The sequence below is a fragment of the Electrophorus electricus genome, chromosome 25, assembly GCF_041902795.1.
Source record: "Electrophorus electricus isolate QZ-2024a chromosome 25, ASM4190279v1, whole genome shotgun sequence".
NCBI classification, from domain to species: Eukaryota; Metazoa; Chordata; class Actinopteri; order Gymnotiformes; family Gymnotidae; genus Electrophorus; species Electrophorus electricus.
Window position 1 is genome coordinate 1,651,233 of NC_137521.1, and position 19,108 is coordinate 1,670,340.

General features: G+C 38.9%; 2 protein-coding genes across 2 annotated transcripts; one reads left to right on the forward strand and one right to left on the reverse strand.

Annotated features, from left to right (window-relative positions):
* Positions 1-3,097: 3,097 nt before the first annotated feature.
* pptc7a (protein phosphatase targeting COQ7 a) lies at positions 3,098-10,741 on the forward strand. The gene is made up of 6 exons (XM_026999800.3): positions 3,098-3,728; positions 5,283-5,462; positions 6,462-6,660; positions 8,589-8,712; positions 8,805-8,934; positions 9,123-10,741. Exons 1-6 carry the CDS (start codon positions 3,524-3,526, stop codon positions 9,179-9,181), a joined length of 897 nt encoding a protein of 298 aa, XP_026855601.1. The 5' UTR covers positions 3,098-3,523; the 3' UTR covers positions 9,182-10,741.
* Positions 10,742-10,833: 92 nt separating this feature from the next.
* rad9b (RAD9 checkpoint clamp component B) lies at positions 10,834-18,346 on the reverse strand. Its single transcript, XM_081707779.1, has 11 exons — positions 18,313-18,346; positions 17,942-18,012; positions 17,397-17,534; positions 17,083-17,197; positions 15,241-15,340; positions 14,932-15,038; positions 14,508-14,614; positions 13,236-13,300; positions 12,966-13,082; positions 11,420-11,720; positions 10,834-11,225 (listed from the first exon to the last, which is right to left on the reverse strand). The coding sequence occupies exons 1-11, from the start codon at positions 18,344-18,346 to the stop codon at positions 11,100-11,102; spliced, it is 1,281 nt and encodes a 426-aa protein (XP_081563905.1). The 3' UTR covers positions 10,834-11,099.
* Positions 18,347-19,108: the final 762 nt, after the last annotated feature.

The following is a 19,108-nucleotide window of genomic DNA, read 5'->3' on the forward strand; positions in this document are numbered from 1 at the left end:
AATCCATTTTTCTGTGTTTGTTTGGTTTATTGGGCAATTTCTACTTAGCACCTCAACAAAAGTCAACTTGTTGAGGCGGGAGATGCTTTGAGACACGGGCCTATACCTACAGGTCATGTGCGACTGGTTATTTTTACGGCAATCCAGCATTTATTGTCCCTGCGAAAAACGCGGGGAGAAGATTAAAGACACAGGTCAAAATTGCATACTCTACTCTGATCTGAGTATTTACTCCTCACTTTGATTATGCAAATACTGCTAGGATGCAAAGTATCATATTACTGAAACGCACACGCTCTTGATAGCCACTCCGATGGCTAACCTAGCCATCGTTAGCAAATGTAAAACATGATAGCCAAACGAACATGTTTAAATTGAACCGATGTATACATAGTGAATATGTAAATATAAACAAATTGTATTTTAGATTTGTAATCTGTGCAGCCAGAGATAATGTGCCTCAGGTCACTATTATATTTCGCCACTGACAGCTTCACCTCTTCTGTTTAGTATGACAAGTGCACTGCAGCACACTAACTTCTCAGTGAATTTAATGAGGCACCCGGGTTTCTCTTACATTTACACTTAGCTGCTTTTATTCAAAGCGACTTACAATTATGTCTGAATACAATTTGAGCAGTTGAGGGTTAAGGGTCTTGCTCAGGGGCCCAACAGCAGTAAGCTGGCAGCGGTGGGACTTGAAATGGCAGCTAGTCAAGTACCGTAACCACTGAGCTACCACCGCCCCTTTTGTGCATGCTAAAATCGTACGTTTTGCAGTGATGAAATACTAATCACTGGGACATACTAAAATGTAAGTATGGAAGAATGCGATACAGACATGACCGTGGAACGCAAAGTCAGCAACATCGGCGAGGCAACGCATATTCTGAAAGGTGCAAATAAGCAGAGGGAAAAACCATCCATGGTATATTTCGTTCTTTAAAAAAAGTTGTTGGCGAATATGGTGCCTTTTAATAACTGCCAAAGGTCAAGAGCATGGTTGTGTACATCTAATGAGCACTCAATAAAGAATGTCCTCTTTCAAAATAATTGAATGGGGAAAAACTTTTCCAATAAATACTTTTCCTTTTTTTGCTGTAAGTACATCTATGGGCATGTAAGTTTATACTTTCACTTAAGAACAATGTAAACCTCGCTTCAAATTTTACCAGAGTATTTGTACTTTTACTTGAATAAAGGACTTGTGTTCTTCTGCCACCTCTGACTATGTTTAAAACAATTGGTTTCAATTCACTTTATGGTGCTTAGAAGAAAACGAAAAAAACAAAAAAACAAAACTGTATTGTAAAATATGACTTGGTGTCTACTGCCACCTCCTGTCTCACAAATGAACTGTTGCATGGTCAGGATTGTTGTTGAATGTCAAGCTGTAGGCACCTAAAGGGCTTAAGGGTTTGACAAATTATAATGACAAATATTTTTAAAATGTGACCAAGGTATTAAGGGATTCATTGTTATCTATATATTAATACATATATGGCTATTGTGAGGAATACAATAGACACTACCACACTTTGAACTGGTGTCAAGGAAGCTCGAAACCTAGCTGTACATTATTATTCACAGCTTTACAGTATCCACGAGTTTGAGCAGTACTGTGGAATAATATATTAGCCTTGGGTCGACAACAGGAATTCTCCTAATAATTTTTGTTTCTTATTTTTAATTTCTCATTGACGTATCACATCTGAAAATGTTTCTTGTTGTACAAACTGTTGTGATGCAACGATATGGCTAGTGTGCATTTTATTTGTTTAGGAAATATTTGCTATAAATCCTGTTTAATGTTCACAAAACCCACTGAAAATAGTACAGTAAGTTAAAATAATAACTGAAAATAGCAAAGTTATGGAGTTGAAAGGAGCATGCTGTGCTAAATAAAAGTGAAATGTAGGTAAGGAAAAGTTTGTAAGGGATTTGCAGGATATAATGTAACACTGTTTATTCTTCTACTTTCATTTATCACAGCAATTCTGCATACAACACATATTTTTGTCAAAAATAAATGATCTCCCTATTTTATGACAAAGTAAGAATCTACCTGTAATTAGCTGCAATTGTGAATACCTTGATGTGATTTGGAAAGTATGTACTTCGGTAGTACATTTTAATTTGTACTTTACTACTTTTGGATTTTTTTTTTCTCCTAAACTGCATTTGCAGGAATGAACAGTTGAATGGATGGATGGATAAGTAAACAACAAAATTCTGATATTGTGACTAATCCTACTGCTATATGAATTTTAAATGTCTTAAGTTAATCAGTGAGTGTTCCAACAGTATCATAGTGTGTATAAATGTGTATAAATATACTATAATTTAATGTTGTTTCTTTCACGTTTTGCATATTTCTGAGCAAGCTTCACATTTGAATTCTAATGTAAGTATTTCTACAACTAACAAATGGCTAATAAAGCTGAACATGAATAAACATTTTGTTTGTAGTATTTAAAGTATTTAGTATTTAAGTATTTAGTATTGACAGTATTTAAATAGGTAACAAACTGATGGAAAAAAAATATCTTGAATAAATATATCTTACTGCCATATTTGCAAAAAAATACTTTAAGAAAAAAACATGGCATGTTTAGCTACATGAGATTATTACCATTATAACCAGTCTATTCTTCCGCCACTAAGTTACTTGTCCTGTGCTTAGATGGTCACCAGATGGTGCACAAAATCATTTTGGCGCTCATACAAAAAGAATCTAGAGAGCAAATCTAGAGAACAGCCGATAGCCACACAGTGCGTAGCTATACAAAGAAGTAACAAAATTATTATTTTACGACTCGTCTTGAGCATGTGCATGCATAAGTACTGAACATGCGAAAAAAACACAACACCGACAAAAAACTCCGACATAGACTACATATCAATACTATACCCGATACCAAAATGAATTGAAATGTGTGTGTGTGTGTGTGTGTGTGTATATGTATACACAGAGAGAGAGAGAGAGAGAGAGAGAGAGAGAGAGAGATGGGGTTGTGATTTAAAGCAGATGGGTATATTAAATATGCGCTAAATATTACAGGCATTGCGCAAGACGTGATGACGTCAGGTGTGTCACGAGACGCTGGTAGTTCTCGGTGACCGCTAGCAGGTGTTAGCCTCCAAGCTAATCGCGATGCGGCGGCAGTGCTTAAGGAAACCCGGCGTTAAACACGAACAGAGGGATGGGCTTTGCGATCTCTGTGCGCGTTTAGACCGTTAAAGACGTCGTTGTGCCAGATGTGTCGGAATAGTTCGGTTACAGAGTTGCCGTGTTGATTTCAGTAGCTACAGTAAGCCGTTAAGCGAGTAAAGATCCCTGTTCTGTGGGTTAGGTTGTCGTTGTTCTTTAACGTTAGCTAGGTTAGCTAATGGGCTAGTGCCACATTGGCTGCATTAACCTACAGCTTTTATTGTCTGGACGCGGCAACACCGTGGACCGAGATTGATTTGATCAAACGCGCTGGCCCCGCGGCAGGTTAGCGTAACTGGGGCCGCTGTGCGGATGATGTTGTCCGTACTCTCCTACGGCAGACTGCTCGCCAGGGCCGTCATCGGCGGTCTTTCCCAGACAGACGGCCGCGACTACAGCCTGGTGTCCGCCAGCTTTGGATACGGGAAAGACTTTCGGAAAGGGATTTTGAAGAAAGGGATGTGCTACGGTGACGACGCCTGTTTCATTGCGCGACACAGATCCGCCGACGTCTTGGGTAAGTCGGACTGAGTCGTTTATCCTCGTTAGTTAACACAGGGTAGCAGCTGGTTAGGTTAGCTAGCAGGAAAACGTTATTGTCGTCGGGCTGTGGTTGGCTAGGCAACAAAGCACAGCGCCCGAGCTAAATGCTTGACATTAAACCCCCCCCATCAATTATCATGTAGCTAGTTGCTTTGTTCATGAATATGGCTCTATGCTAAACTAATCATTAACCAGCAGCCACAAACCTTGTATGTGCCAGCTGGTTAAATGGACACTACAATCCCAATACTTGTAGCTAGATAAATAGCCAGCCAAACTATGCTAATGTTTTCATTGAGAATTGGGCTCCTTGTGCCACAGTTGTGTAACGATATGGGCAGTTAGTTCTTTTAGTACTAGCTAGCTGTATCAGCTTGCCACCCCCTGACTAATAAAATAAAACGCAGATGCTTAAGTTAAATTGGTGGTTGTTGTAGCTACCAGGGCATTGTGAAGAATACAACATGAGGGATCAGCCTTAGGGATGGCTATGCAGCCCCAAGTTAGCTTGCTTTCTAGCTAGCAAGAGGAGCGTTTCCTTATAGTTTCAGCACCTATTCTGTGGACAGATTCATCCGTGCACTTTCTCTTAAATTGTAATGGGTTAAAAGTCAAGGAGTGGACTCACCAAATCACATTGCAACATGCTGTCTGGTGTAGCAAATAAAGCGAATGGTTAGTCTGTCCAGGCTGTCTTGTCTAGAACGTTTTACACAAATTAAAACAAGAGTAAGCATACCTTTACCATTAAAACGTGTGCATCAGTATGAGTGAAACATCATTTAACTGACTCATGGCATTGTTCATTTCGTTCATCTATATTTCAAAAAGTGTGTGGTCCCAAAATGTAGACCAATGAGCTCAGAAGACAATTGTCTGCTGGTTGTTTAACGTTTAAAGGGGCATTGAACCATATTACCTTTTTTTTGTCAGTTTTTTAAGGTTCTAGTTGGTCTGTATTGGCACTTAGCTTGGTTGTTTTTAAGCCAATGCAAGAATTTCACTGTCAAGATCATGAAAATATGCAGACTGAATATACAAAAGAATTTGCCTTGTATGGTCATAAAAGCGGGTGCATTATATCTGTCTAGGGACCCTTAGGAAAGCTTGCTTTTTTTTTATATAGAATTCCCCTGCTATTTGTGAATCACTTTTTTTTGGGGTGGGGGTGGTTAAGGCTTTGCATATTCAACAGTTAGGCTTACTGTAACTTAAAGGAGCAATAAGTAATTCTTACCACCAAAAAGAAGCAAACAATATTTATGAAAGTGATTTATAACATCTACATTTTTTCTTAAAAAAAAAAAAATCATATTGCTTCATAGTCCTCAAACGAACTAGTTTAGGGTCCATGGAGCATTTTCCCCACATGGAGGCAGCCATGTTTAAAACTTGGATTTAGTACAGAATCTTTGAAATATCCAGGCTGCTAGGTTTCAGTATAATGGCTGTTTAATGTGAAGAAGAATAATAGGAAAAAGGACTTATTGCTCCTTTAAGAATAAGTCCTTCATTCCTTGTATTCTAGGTGTGGCTGATGGAGTGGGTGGCTGGCGTGATTATGGAGTAGACCCCTCTCAGTTCTCTGGAACCCTAATGAGGACATGTGAGAGACTGGTCAAAGAAGGACGCTTCGTGCCCAGTAACCCAGTGGGAATCCTCACCACCAGCTACTATGAGCTCCTTCAAAACAAAGTACCTCTACTAGGTGAGTGATGACCTCCAGGATGTATTCCCAGAACTGTAGATGGCATGAGGTAGAGGTCCTGTCAGTCCTATCAAAGGATGATGTGCACAAAGGGTTTCCTCTTTGATTTTTACGGTTTGCGAATTATGTAGTGAGGTTGCAAAGTGGGTATTTGGTATGACAAGCCTCATCTAATGCTTTTTCAAACCAAATTCAAAAGGATGGATGTGGTTCTAATCACAATCTGGACCAAACAAATTGAAGGCTTGTTGCTTGTTTACTTATTGCTTTACCTTTCCAACATACGCATGCTTTGCAAAACACAGAGAGCCAGAAATTGAACAAAAAATGTTTTAAAATAGAGCTAATCACATGCTATTTGACCTTCAAGAGATTTAAGGTTTCTTTGAGCAGATGTTAATTTAATCTGTATAGGCAGAGAACAGCCCCCCCACGGTCATGACTACTGAGTCTGGGAGTGGTGCTCCTGCCAGAGGACTGGAAAATGCACACATTTTTGCTGCTTTTTTTCATGCACCAGTATGTGCAGTAAAAAAAAAATAATAAAAAAAATTGCGCTGCACCAGGACTCGGGAATAGGAAGTGTTTGGTTTGTAACTTTCCATGCTGTGCCTTTCAGGAGGCATTTAAGATTTATTTTTATTTTGTGGGAATTGTTTTTTCAATGATCCAGTTGGGCTTTGCCAAGGTTATATTAAACATTTTAACATCTTATGGACAAAATGAGTCATCTTGTGTGGTACTCTGGTTATGAACGTACTGAGGACATTTTTGTGGGCAAGATGACTCGTGTAGTGGGGGATCCAAAAATGCTTTGATTTATGCTTGATTTCAGTTCTTGGTTAGGGCAAAACCCAGCTACAAAACTGACACTGATTCATGCAGTGGCTAGTTTCACAGTATCACAGAAGTTGTTCTGCTCCTTGCCGTTCTTGCACAAATTTTGGTTTTTTAGTGTTGCAATTTTTTGCTCAATTTCTGACTGACATGTCCCTTCAGGAAGCAGCACAGCCTGTATAGTGGTGCTGGACAGACAAAGCCATCAGCTTCACACAGCAAACCTCGGTGATTCAGGATTCCTGGTTGTTCGGGGAGGGGAGGTAGTCCATAGGTCTGATGAGCAGCAGCACTATTTCAACACCCCCTTCCAGCTTTCGATTGCCCCCCCAGAAGCAGAGGGCTCTGTCCTTAGTGACAGGTAAGGCATTCTGGCTTTCTCTCCTTTCACTGTACTTATGTGATTATAGGCAGGACTCTGCTGGTGGTTGGCTTGAATAAGACGTGATCCTTGCTGGTAGAATGAAAACTGATTTGCTCCTCATGCTGAGATTCGTTTCCCAAGCTTTACTGGATTACTGTACCCCAGATGGGATGGCAGTCAGTTGAGTTGCTGAATTGTGAACAATACTGTTACAAAGGACTAAGATTAATCTTAGGTCCAGTTCTCAGTTCAATTAAATTGCTTTTACTTTTTCCTCTCTCAAGGCACACATATATATGCTTTGTGAAGTCATTGTTTTCCCATCATGTTCAAGGAATTATGGCACTTGCTGCAACAAAAGTTTCTCTCTCAAGCATCTTGACATAATGGGGAATGTACAGTTTACAAGTACAGCAACATAGCCGTGTGTTGCTGAATCTTGTTCAAGCAGTGTGCCAAGAACCATGCTGTGTGTGGCTGCTTAGGGAATTTTAATGGACTGGGATAGAGCTGGACTGCTGCCAATGACGATATTCGTCCAAAGTCTAATCACACACAGGGGTGGAACAGAGGTCTTCCTGATATTAACCAATCCTGTTTCTCTACTAGAAGCAATTTCTTTCAGAATTGTACTTCTTAATGAAGTCTGAGCCCCCTGTACTAGGCGAACTTGATTGCTAATCTCCTATTTGAAAAGCATAGCTTTCAGGCATGCTTTCACTTTGATCCATGAATAAAGAAATGACCATACAAAGAAAGGTCTACAACTGCTCCATCAAAAACTGAAAAAGTTCTGACACCATGTTCTATTTGTGATTGGGCTACATAATTAACATGAAGAATCTGACTAAGTCTGTGGCACTGCAGCCAAGGTCCTTCTTTACATGAATTACTGTTTGCAAAGAATGTGGCCAGGTTTTCTTTAAGTAACTTTATTTTGCTCTATTTTCGCATTTCTAAATTCAGGCAATATCCATGCTCTTGCTTGTTTAATCATGAACATGGGTGTTAGTTTGGACAGGCTGGGCTCAAAGAGACTTCCACAGCCAGCATTTTGAGTAAGTCAGAACATAAGAGTTGCTGTCCTTCCAAGAATTGAACTTGACACTACAGCACACATCTATAAATGTGAACTCATGCAGTAGAATATGTAACAAGCAGTAAACCTGAGATGAACAGTTCATTGAGTACTCTTGAAGGAGGTCAAAGCTGCATCTGGCTGAATGATCTGGCTGAATTCTTCAAACTGTGCAAAGCAAGGGGATGGCAAGTTTTTGATACACTGTTCCTGAAATGCTGAGCGGTATTTGCAGAAATACCTAAAGTTATGGAACAGCAGCAGGAAGTCATTACTTTAATTTAAGTATACCTTCACAAATTGTCACATTTTGTTGTATTAATAATGAATTTGAAGCTAATGTATAATGTGTGTATTTACTCATCTTTCATCTCTAATTCTCATTCATATATACAAAATTAAATAGGTACAAATATTTATAGTTTTTTCAAGATAACAGTAATGTACTACAATGGCAGTTTATTACAAATTATTTTGGATTTACACATTTTCTACAAACAGGCAAAAATGTCTCCAACTTAAATATTAGATGATTATTATTTTAATATTTTTTGTGAATTTTATTGTATCGAATTTCTTCATAAAGGTAGTTACAATTAGTACTTATCACATTCGGGGCATTCAAAACCTTGTATTCAAGCAAACCCGGGCAGATCCAAACATTTTGAGATTACATTATATCACATTATTTCGTAGAGAAGTAACAGAGAAGGACTTTTAAACAAATATTCCTAAGTGCAGTGTAACCCCTACATAAAGGGTGTCCTTCATTCACACAGCACATTTGGCAATGCCCAAGTATATTATTTGACCCACACTCTGACAATCAATTATATGTATTTCTTAGTCCTGAAGCGGCTGACAGTTCATCCTTTGATGTCCAGCTTGGAGACATCATCCTTACTGCCACAGATGGACTCTTTGACAACATGCCAGATTACATGATATTACAAGAACTCAAAAAGCTTAAGGTACTGGACTGATCCATTGATGTTCACAATTTCTAGGACTGGATCAAAAGTTTCTAAGTGTGCTGATAATGTTATGTAATGCACTGTTCCAGAACACCAATTATGAGAGCATCCAGCAGACGGCCAAGAGTATTGCAGAGCAGGCCCACGTTTTGGCTTATGACCCCAATTACATGTCACCTTTTGCACAGTTTGCCTGTGACAATGGACTGAATGTAAGGGGTGAGTGAGGATCTTTCAAATGCAGCATTCATGAATTCATATAGTTGAAAGAATGTCACTGAAAGGAATCCTTGCTTTGTTTGACAGGAACAAACTTGTTTGTCTTCATGACATTTGTTTTTGCAAAGTCTCAAATCGGTCCAGACAATGGCTTTAACAATGCATTCTTTTTTTTTTTTATTCCTTAGGAGGAAAGCCAGATGACATTACAGTTCTGCTTTCAATTGTGGCAGAGTACACAGACTGATGCCTGCTTTGACCGCAGTGCTCCTCTAGTTGTGTTCCTCTTGTTCACTGAACTAGTCATTACTTCATGCTGGCAGGACAAGGCCTGACAAATTGGACCTTTGGCAAGGATCGCCTTCTTTTTAGGTTTTACCACATCTTTTCTCACTTTGAGTTAGGACCCTTTCCTTCCGCATCTGGGACAAGAGGAAGTAATGGTGAACTTTTTACATCTTGGTCTAATCGATTTAAATATAAGCTGGTAATGCACCCCTCTCTATTCTTCATTACCTCAGTTGTTTTAAGTTTGGTGAGGACTGTTGCAGAGGCCTGGTCTCATGGTGGATGATGATGATCAGTTTGTGTAAGTCGGAGATGTGTAAATGCGTAGCAGTGAGATGTCAAAGGTTAAACAGGTTGAAGCCAACAAATGAAGAAAGGGCAAATTTCAGATATGTGTGTTAATATATGAGCTGCACCATAACACAGCTGTTCAAAAGGTACAACATCTCCTGAGCAGAGATATGTAGTCTGAAATTAACCAGTCAAAAGATTAGCAATGAAAATGACACCATCATGCCAGACTGTCAGATTCAGGGGAGTCTAGAGAAGAGATGAAGTTCTAATTGTTTCACCTTTCCAATTGCAAAGCCAGGGGAAGTCAGCTCCCACAAATCTTTTTCATCAGGTCAGTTTTGCCTGTAGTGTCCATTTTAAAACCCACCCAAAAACATCCTTAATCAGTCCCTGGGGGATGGTGGCAAAGATCTGTTCCTGTTAAGTTTAAACAGAAGCTAGTTCCTGTAAAGTTCAAATATGGCTAAATGTAAATGGGTGGATTGCATGTAAAATTTAACTGCTCATAAGTTTAAACAGTTAACTTGGCAACAAACAACTTTTCATAAACATGAAAAAGCAGGTCTTACTCAGTGTTAATTGGTAAGACACACCTGTTTATGTGGGAGTATATGTTTAAAAGGATGTTTTATTTGGGAAAAGGTTGGAATAAGAGCCTTGGCACTGTAATGATAAAAGCATGCATAACACCACACTTCAGGGTCCAGGGAAAAATGGTATAATAACTTTGCTAAGGAAGACCATTTAAATTTTATCTTTCTTAAAAGTTTTTTTTTATATATATTTATTATATCAACCCAGTGTTTCTCCCCATATCACCCAGTGTGAGTTGTTATGTATTTCTCACAATGCAAGTGGCTGCAAAGGTTTTATGTTGAGAGAAAAAGGTCTTGCTATTTCAGTTACCTTGGAAGTTCACATATTGTGTAAATGTGCACGTGTGTTTGAGAGAACTATATGTATAAGGTATATACAAACTTGTATATTTATGTATGATGTATGCATTTGGCAAGTGTAGGCTATTACAGACTGTATATGAAAGTAACCTATATTTGATAAGTGTGAGTTCTGTGTTACAGATTTTTTTTTTCTTTTCTTTTGTAAACTTAATTTTACATTTTTTTGAGGTATTTACTGTTAACGCACAAGGATAATGCTAGAATCACTGAATGCTTAAATTGGATATGTGATGGGTCATATGATCTAATAAAGGTTTATTTTTTTACATTGTGTGCTATTTTTCTCACTCCAAGAGGAGCTTGAAGGAAACATTCATCTCATGTTTTATAAGTTCACTATTTTATTACAAACTCAGACTGTATATACTATATATACAGTATATACTTTATATATACTGTTAATTCAGCAAGATTACTAGTTTTACTAATTCAACTGTGCAATAGTTCAGTCTTGTCAAAATTACTGGTATTATTTAAATATTTCTACATCAGACATCTTAGAAATTTGAAAGTTCACTAAAGTAGAAATATGCAATTAACAAATCAGTGCCCTGCTGTAGTCTACAAATCCCCTAGCACCTTTATACATGTTCTTAATGTGTCCTTTGGGGTATGTTACCTGCATTATACTTCCACTCTGCCACCTTCATCCCTTGCATCATCCTCAGTGTCACTGGCACACACCAGACAGGGCAGTTCTAATGCGTCACCATCCCCACTTGATACAGCCCCAAACAGTAGTGAATGGATCTGTTGTAGGATAATATAGTATGAAAATTATTGTAAATTTAAAAGCTGTGCAAAAGTAGCTTTATTGCATACGGTTTTGTTTATTGCATTTACAGAACCAAATTTTAAAAAAACAAAAGTGATTTGTCTCCCCATTTTATTGACATAACCATTATAAATAATAATCTGTTGTGCATAATCCACAAACTTCTAACCTTGAAGGCAGTTGGTGTTACTGGCGTGATCAAGGCAGACCCACAACGTCTACCACACAGAGAAGTTTTAGGTGTTGAAGGGTTCACTCCATGGCCTTGGAGCTGCATGACCTTCTTCATGTGAAAGGCTGGGCTGAAGACTGGACTGCCCTGGCTGGAGGCCACTTGCTGCCAAGCATGGAAACCTGCATGGTTGGGTGCCAAACCGGTGGCCTGTGCCACTTTAGGATCCTCATGTACAGGGTCAGCTATGGAGGTGTCAGCTGTGGAAATTTCTGCTGGACAGACCTTACTGACTTCCCTAAAAAAAAAAACCAGATACATTACAGGAATATTCAATATGTAGCTTTTTTTTTTTTTTCCCCTCTTTCTTTCACTAAAAAAATCCTCACTTGCAAATCATTGCCTATCAAAGGCATGGTTTAAAGTTGCAACACCTGCCATGCTGGAAAAGTGCCTCCTGCACATGCACCTGTGTGTGAAAGGGCGGCGTGAGAGAGAGGCCAGTGAGATGAGAAGTACTAAGAGGCAGAGGTGAGATGGTGAGTGAGGGAATGGTAAATACTGGATGGCTAATGTGACTCTCCCCCCAGAGAGACTCCCCCCAATTGGCCCCCTCCCAGCAGAGTAGACTGGGCTAATGGCTATTTATGACTTTGTTTATAACACTGAAAGCAGTCTCTCTATCTATTCTGTGCAAACTCTATACTACTGAAATATACTGTTATCAAAAATAATTCTGCCAAATGTAGAAGATTCTCTTTTATATTAGTAAAAGTGGGCTTGGAGTAAGTTTCTGCAGGGATGTTTGATCTTGTTTTGATACTTATTTCATGATTATGTGATGTAATGTATGTGATGTAATTATGTAATAAAGGCATCCAGGGGACCTTTCAACTTCAGCTTCACCTGATCCAACTAATCAATGGTCTTCACAAGCATTTGGATACTGAGTGTCAGTAAATAGTCATTTATGGCTTGAAAACATATTACCCACTTCTGCAGTTAAGCTGTATTTTTATCAGTGTTAGTTTAAATTTGAAGTTTGCTGATCAGGTGAGGGTGAGCCTGCTGGGACACCAATGTCTGCATGTCACATGGAAATTTGCAGTGACATTACTATCCTAGCCTGACAGGTCACAGCGGACAATGCAGCTTACAGCCACTGGCAGCTTGTATAGCTCTATAAACTTAGTGGTACCTACTAGTGGAACGGAGAGGATGGTTTCCAGTAGAAGGTACCACTTAGTTTTTAGTTTAGTTATCAAATGATAGGTTTGCTAAGCAATGAATGTGAAATAAGAGGAATGAAAATGAACTGTATTTATTTGGGGAAAATGTACTGTAATTATCTGAGGGGATTTTATTGAAATGAGAGTCATTGTATACCAAAACACATTTGCCTGTAAGCTTGCCTGTATTGACAAAGTAGGACGACTGCATTAGTTAGTCAAAGCATTTTGTTTCCATAATCATACAACCATGCAAAAAATGTGCTATATCTACTCTACATGTTTTTGACATGCAGAGTGAAAGAGTCCATCACCTGGGTGCTAGGGCCTCCTGAGCAAAAGAAACTTCAGATGGACTGACAGGATCTACCAGAGTGGCCAAAACCACTATAGCCTCCAGCAGCATATCCTCCACACTGAAAGACATAGGCCTAAGAGACAGCATTCTGCACATTACTTTGGTGTTGCCAGCACTTTTCTCCTCCTGCTTTAACAGATGAACTACAGAAGTTGCTCTAATGGTTATATGAAAATATACATCTATAGATTTTTACAGGAATAATGTGGTTCTGTAATGAACTTACTTTCCAGATGCACCAAAATGGACAGACACTGGTAGAGCATGGGATTCAGCAAATGCCAACAAACCCTAAAAGAGTGTATTATATTATATAATGCTGCTAACTTCAAACATCTTTACATTCACACCAAACATGAATTTCCAATTCAATATCTATCACAACAGCAATGTATAATATGGCACTATTAAGGACACAAAGACCTGTACAAATGTATGACTCCTCTCTGCACTTTGGTCAACACGAGTGGAATATGTGCAAACAGAAGTTATGGGTGTCATGGACACAGTGTGCTATCCAACTCTGTAACTCACTGTGACAGGTTAGTGGCACTGCCATGCAAGTATAACCATCTGTCTTACTGCATCAGCCACTGACCCAAACACAGCAGTCTACAGTGAACCTGTTCAGAATGGCCAATCCAAACATATGTAATGCATGCTACCACTACAGGGAAATCCCAGTCCCCTCTGAGGTTCTGAAATCAGGGTCAAGCATTATGAGTGAATACAAGAAAAAAAACTCTAGCTCATAATTAACTATAAATACTAAGGGGTGGATTATGGTAAGAAACATTTTTAAACTTAACCTCTGTAATGCAGAGAGACTTACAGACAATGGTTAGAATTTTCCTCAGACAACATGTCCTACTTGTGTTAATAGCACAGGTAGAAAGTTTGACTTGATTTGAAATTTAATCTGTTGTAGCGTATTGGTCATTGTAAACATCCAGGAACTTTTTTGGTCAGAATGGAGCGCTTTCAAAACTAAGAAGTTATTACATATGACATGGCATGCCATGGTTACAGTAGTGTGGCCAGCATTTATTATATTTTCATAGAAAATGCAGCACATTTCTGTGCAAAAGAAACTTCCACATTTTCCACATTTTTTCTCCCACCACGCCACGTGGGCAGTTATAGCATGTCGGGCATCTGTAACAGGCATCAGGCATCTACGTGTCAATCACTATGTTTCCATTATATTGATTTTTATGAAAATTCTTAAAATATTTGTTGATATAGGCAACTCAAACAGAAACCGTCCGTAAAATTCTATCTTAAAACATTACAGACGTAGTTTATACTGACAAAGATTTTTTTGTAAAAAAAAAAAATAAAAATAAAAAAAAATGTGAGCATTAATCATTATACTGCCCCATAACCCAGGCCTAATTGAGTCCCCAACTTCTCCTATACAAATACAAATCCAATGATTTGTGGAAAATCCTACTTATAGTTTCTTTGAAGTGACTACAAAATGAGCTAAGGTATTTACCCTCAGTTCTTTGAGACAAAAGGTTACGTCTGAGTCTACTCCAACCTGGAAATATTCAAACTCATCAGGATGTAGAGACATCTCTGTGGACATGTTCCTAATGCAATCTGTAACCAAACCACCAGAAAAAAAAAAAAGAAAACTTCAGGATGAAACATAATTCTTTACATTTAACTGACGCTTTTAACCAAAGCGACTTACAATTATGACTGAGTACAACTTGAGCAATTGAGGGTGAAGGGCTTGGCTCAGAGGCAACTTGGCAGTGGTGGGGCTTGAACCAGCAACCATCCAATTACAAGTCAAGTACCTTAACCACAGAGCTACCACTGTTGCAAATAGCTAAACACTGATGCAAATATGGTTTCTGATGGTTTCTGCATTCAAAGCAAATTAACTGAACATAATTTTTAATAAGACTGACCATTTTCCTCTTCATAGTAATTCTTTAACTTCACTCTTATAGGTGATATGGACAGCGTGATTTCCTCTTGTGAGACTGGAAAGTGCATGACAATATCACAGAGAAGTCTGGAAAAATAGAGAGAGATTCTCCTTTACTAGAAGCTATCATGTTCAAACTCCCAATTTCAGTGTTCAGAAACATTATTGTGAAACAAGATCAGACCTCTGAACATCATATGCATGAAGTACAAAATTGAGGAAAAATTACTCAGTGAATTCAATATATATGAATTTAATCTTATTATGGAGCATAACGTGAAAATCTTACTTTGGCTGTGCCTTTAGAATATTCGGGCATAGGTGAGCTGGAAAAACTGCTTGTAGTGCTTCACATTCTTGGTACCCCAAGTTATGTGTCTTTGTTATTCCTGTAGTTTAAAACACAAGATAATGTATATATGTTTGTAATAATTAAATTGTAATGTCTACACTCACCAGCAACTTTACTGGTTACTCCTGTTCAACTGCTCATTAATGCAAATATATAATCAGCTAATCACATGGTAATCCAATGCATTTAGACATGAAGACATGCTCAAGACCTACAGAAATACAGACAATGCAACAGAATGGGGAAGAAAGGTGATATTCGTGACTTTTAATGTTGCATGGTTGTTGGTGCTTGACAGGCTGCTGATCCTCTGGGATTTTCACAAACAACTATCCCTAGTTTACAGAGATTGTTCTGAAAAAGAGAGAAAAAAAAACCAGTAGAGTGGCACTTCTCTGAGTGATAATGCCCTGTTGATGCCAGAAGTCAGAGGAAACTAGCCAGACTGCTTCAACCTGATAGAAAGGCAACTGCTCGTTACAAGAGGTATGCCACTTCAGGTCAGCTAAAGTGCTAGTCTTGCCAGCTACGAAAAGACAACTGAGACTACAATTCACAAGGGCTCACCAAAATAGGACAACAGATGACAGGAAAAATGTTGCCTGGTCTGCTGAGCCTCCATTTCTGCAGTGACATTTGGATGGTAGGGTCAGAACTTGGTGTAAGCAACAAGAGAGCATGGATCCATCCTGCCTTGTATCAATGGTTCAGGCCAGTGGTGGTGGTTTAATGGTGTGATGGATATTTCCTTGGTACATTTTGGACCCCTTAATATCAACTGAGCATTGTTTAAACACCAGTTTACCTGAGATTTGTAGCTGACCATATCCTTTATAAGTTTTGGGATGTAGTGGAACAGGAGATCCACGTCATGGATGTACAGCCAACAAATCTGCAGCAGCGGCGTGATGCTATCATGTCAGTACGGACCAAAATCTCTGAGAAATGTTTGCAATACCTTGCTGAATCATTGTCATGAAGAATTAAGGCCATTCAGAAGGCAAAAACAGGTCCAACCCGGTACTAGCAACATGTAGTTAATAAAGTGGCCAGTGAGTGTGCCCCCCCCCACACGGTTACATTTTAACTGTCTGTATGAGGTATGCAGCTATAACCTCTTTTCCACTGTACAGCCAAGCCAAACAGTTAATAAGGACAAATCAAGCTGATCCACGCCATTCCAAACACCTGAGAGGTGCTTGAAATCTGGACCAGGAAGTATTTGTGGAAGTGACCAGTTCTCATTATAATTATTCACTAAACAACCTCAGTCTCTGCATGCATCTGACGCAATGGGGTTCTTTGGGCTGTTTTAGTGATTCTTTTTGTGTTTAACAAAACATCACAGGACATATTCAAACGGTGAACACTAGTGATGAGAGAAGCACGTGTAGAACCAATCAGCAAATCCCTACGCCATTAAGCCATCCTGTAGCTCTGAGCACAGCTAGATAAATGTGCTGAGACAAATGTGCCTAGTATGGTTTTAAGCAGTCCGTGCCAAAACTTATTCCTGTGGAAATGGGATTGGAATGGTACTCAGAAGTGTTAGGCCCCATAGTGGAAAAGAGGCTAAAGGTGCTGACAAAACTGTCCTGAGCACAGTTTATAAGTGTCCATACTTGGAACTGTTTGGTCCATAGATTGTATACATGTCTATCGTTTGGCCTTAAAGGGGAAAAGTGGCTCAAGTCTTTTACAGCTAATCTAGTAGAGTATTATACACTGCCCCCTGGTGAATGCAATATTATATAGCTCTATATATCAAAAATATTTTACCATGTCTGCAGTTAAACTGGAATATGATCCTTTTTTCCTGGATGTTGATGGATATATCACACCTGCACACACTGCGGTCTATGGTAGCAACACTCCGGAATAGGGGCAGCACCGACTAAATAACAAATATACACGATATCAGCAAAGCAGAATGAGATGAGATGTTTAGACTACCATCATTAAGGCTAAATGTTAAAGCAAATTTAACTTTTCCATCAATACAGCTGATTAATCTGTGTTTTAGGCATATATGAACATAGAAATATTATGTGTCTTTCACAGTGAACTAAAAATACAATGAAAACTCTACCCACCTTCAAGGACAGTTTGCATTTTGCAGTTTTATTGTCCTGTCGTTGGTCTAGGTTTGGGGTATAGTGTTGAAAAAACATAGGCGAGAAAAGGAAGCAGGCATATCCCGAATGGGCTGTGTTCACCGACCTAACAGCCAACTTTGGAGAAGAAGAGAGAACAGAGCTTAAGCCTAGCCTAGAAATAAGTTTTACATTATGGCATTTAACGCTATACACACCAAGCAAACGGTATTCATCAAAAATCCTGGTGTATTAGCCTTATTAAAATTTGTTAAAGTAAGTTGTAACTTATTAGAATCGGACACAGAATAAGTTAGTTTACCTAGCCAAATGGCTATTTTATTTTACTTTTACGTTTGCTTGAGGCAATATATTGGGTTTCGATTTTTCTGCCACTGAATATAGACAACTAGTTAGCTAACTCGACCATTAGAGACTATCTTTGCAACGAAATTAGCTCGCTAGCTAACTAAATAGCTAGCTAGTTTAACACTATTTGGTTAGCCGCTGAGGAAGATGTTAGCTAGCTAGGTTAGTCAAGTTACCCCTTTTTCCAGTGGATCCAGCCAAATTTCATCACCAATCCGAGACAGAGCATGAATAGCCTTTCCAAAAACTGCAAAGGCAACATGTTAGTTATCCGTGAGGGGGAAACATAACGTATGAAGCATGATTAACCGCTAGCTAGCATAACGGTAAAACAACATTTTAGCCAGCTAATTAAGTAGCGAGCAAGCTACTAGCTAACTACTGGACGTTATACGGGTAGACAGCGAGCGTCCCCCTGCTATGACTAATGTTGGCTGGCTGGCTAAGCCCGCCTAAATCTGTCCTCTTTATTTACTATGAAGTTAGAATATAGAAGACACATAAAACTAGCTATAAGACAATAGAGGAAAGCGTCATTATCACCTACCTTTCAAACCGTTTGCTTCAATTATGCACTTCATGGTTGCATTTGCTTGCGTTAGCTAACGTTACGCAAATAAATGAAGAGCAATAACTAAAGTTATCAAGTTAATTATGACTTAGCAAAGAGTCTAGATAACACGTATTAAGTAACTGCTTGACCAGTGAAACTGAACGAACCATGGCAGTTTCTGGTATTAAAATATTTTTTGTCATTTATTAAACCCAGCTAACGATAGCTAAGCTAGCTCGTTGGTGCTGAAATGCTATTACAGGCTCGAGTGTCTAGAAGCTCAAGCGTTTTGCGCGCGCTAAGGGCTGAATGCAAGGTGACATTTTTAAAGATTAGCAGCTCACAAACGGTCGCATTTCCGAAGTAGAAAACGTACTTTTACTCCGTTATACTCGTCGATGTTCGATATTTTAAAACAATTTACATATTTTGTAAGTTTCGCCACAACCTGCCAGCGTGGTGGTTTAGTGAAATTCCTAAAGAAGTGCCACCGCTTTATTCAGTAAGTTACACACCTGGACAGTAAACCGACCTACTGAACACCGAACAGACACATTTACAGCTTTACTTCAGTAAGTTACACACCTGGACAGTAAACCGACATAACTGAACAACGAACAGACATATTTACGCTTTACTTCAGTAAGTTACACACCTGGACAGTAAACCGACATAACTGAACAACGAACAGACATATTTACGCTTTACTTCAGTAAGTTACACACCTGGACAGTAAACCGACATACTGAACAACGAACAGACACATTTTCCAGTGTGGGACTCAAATGAC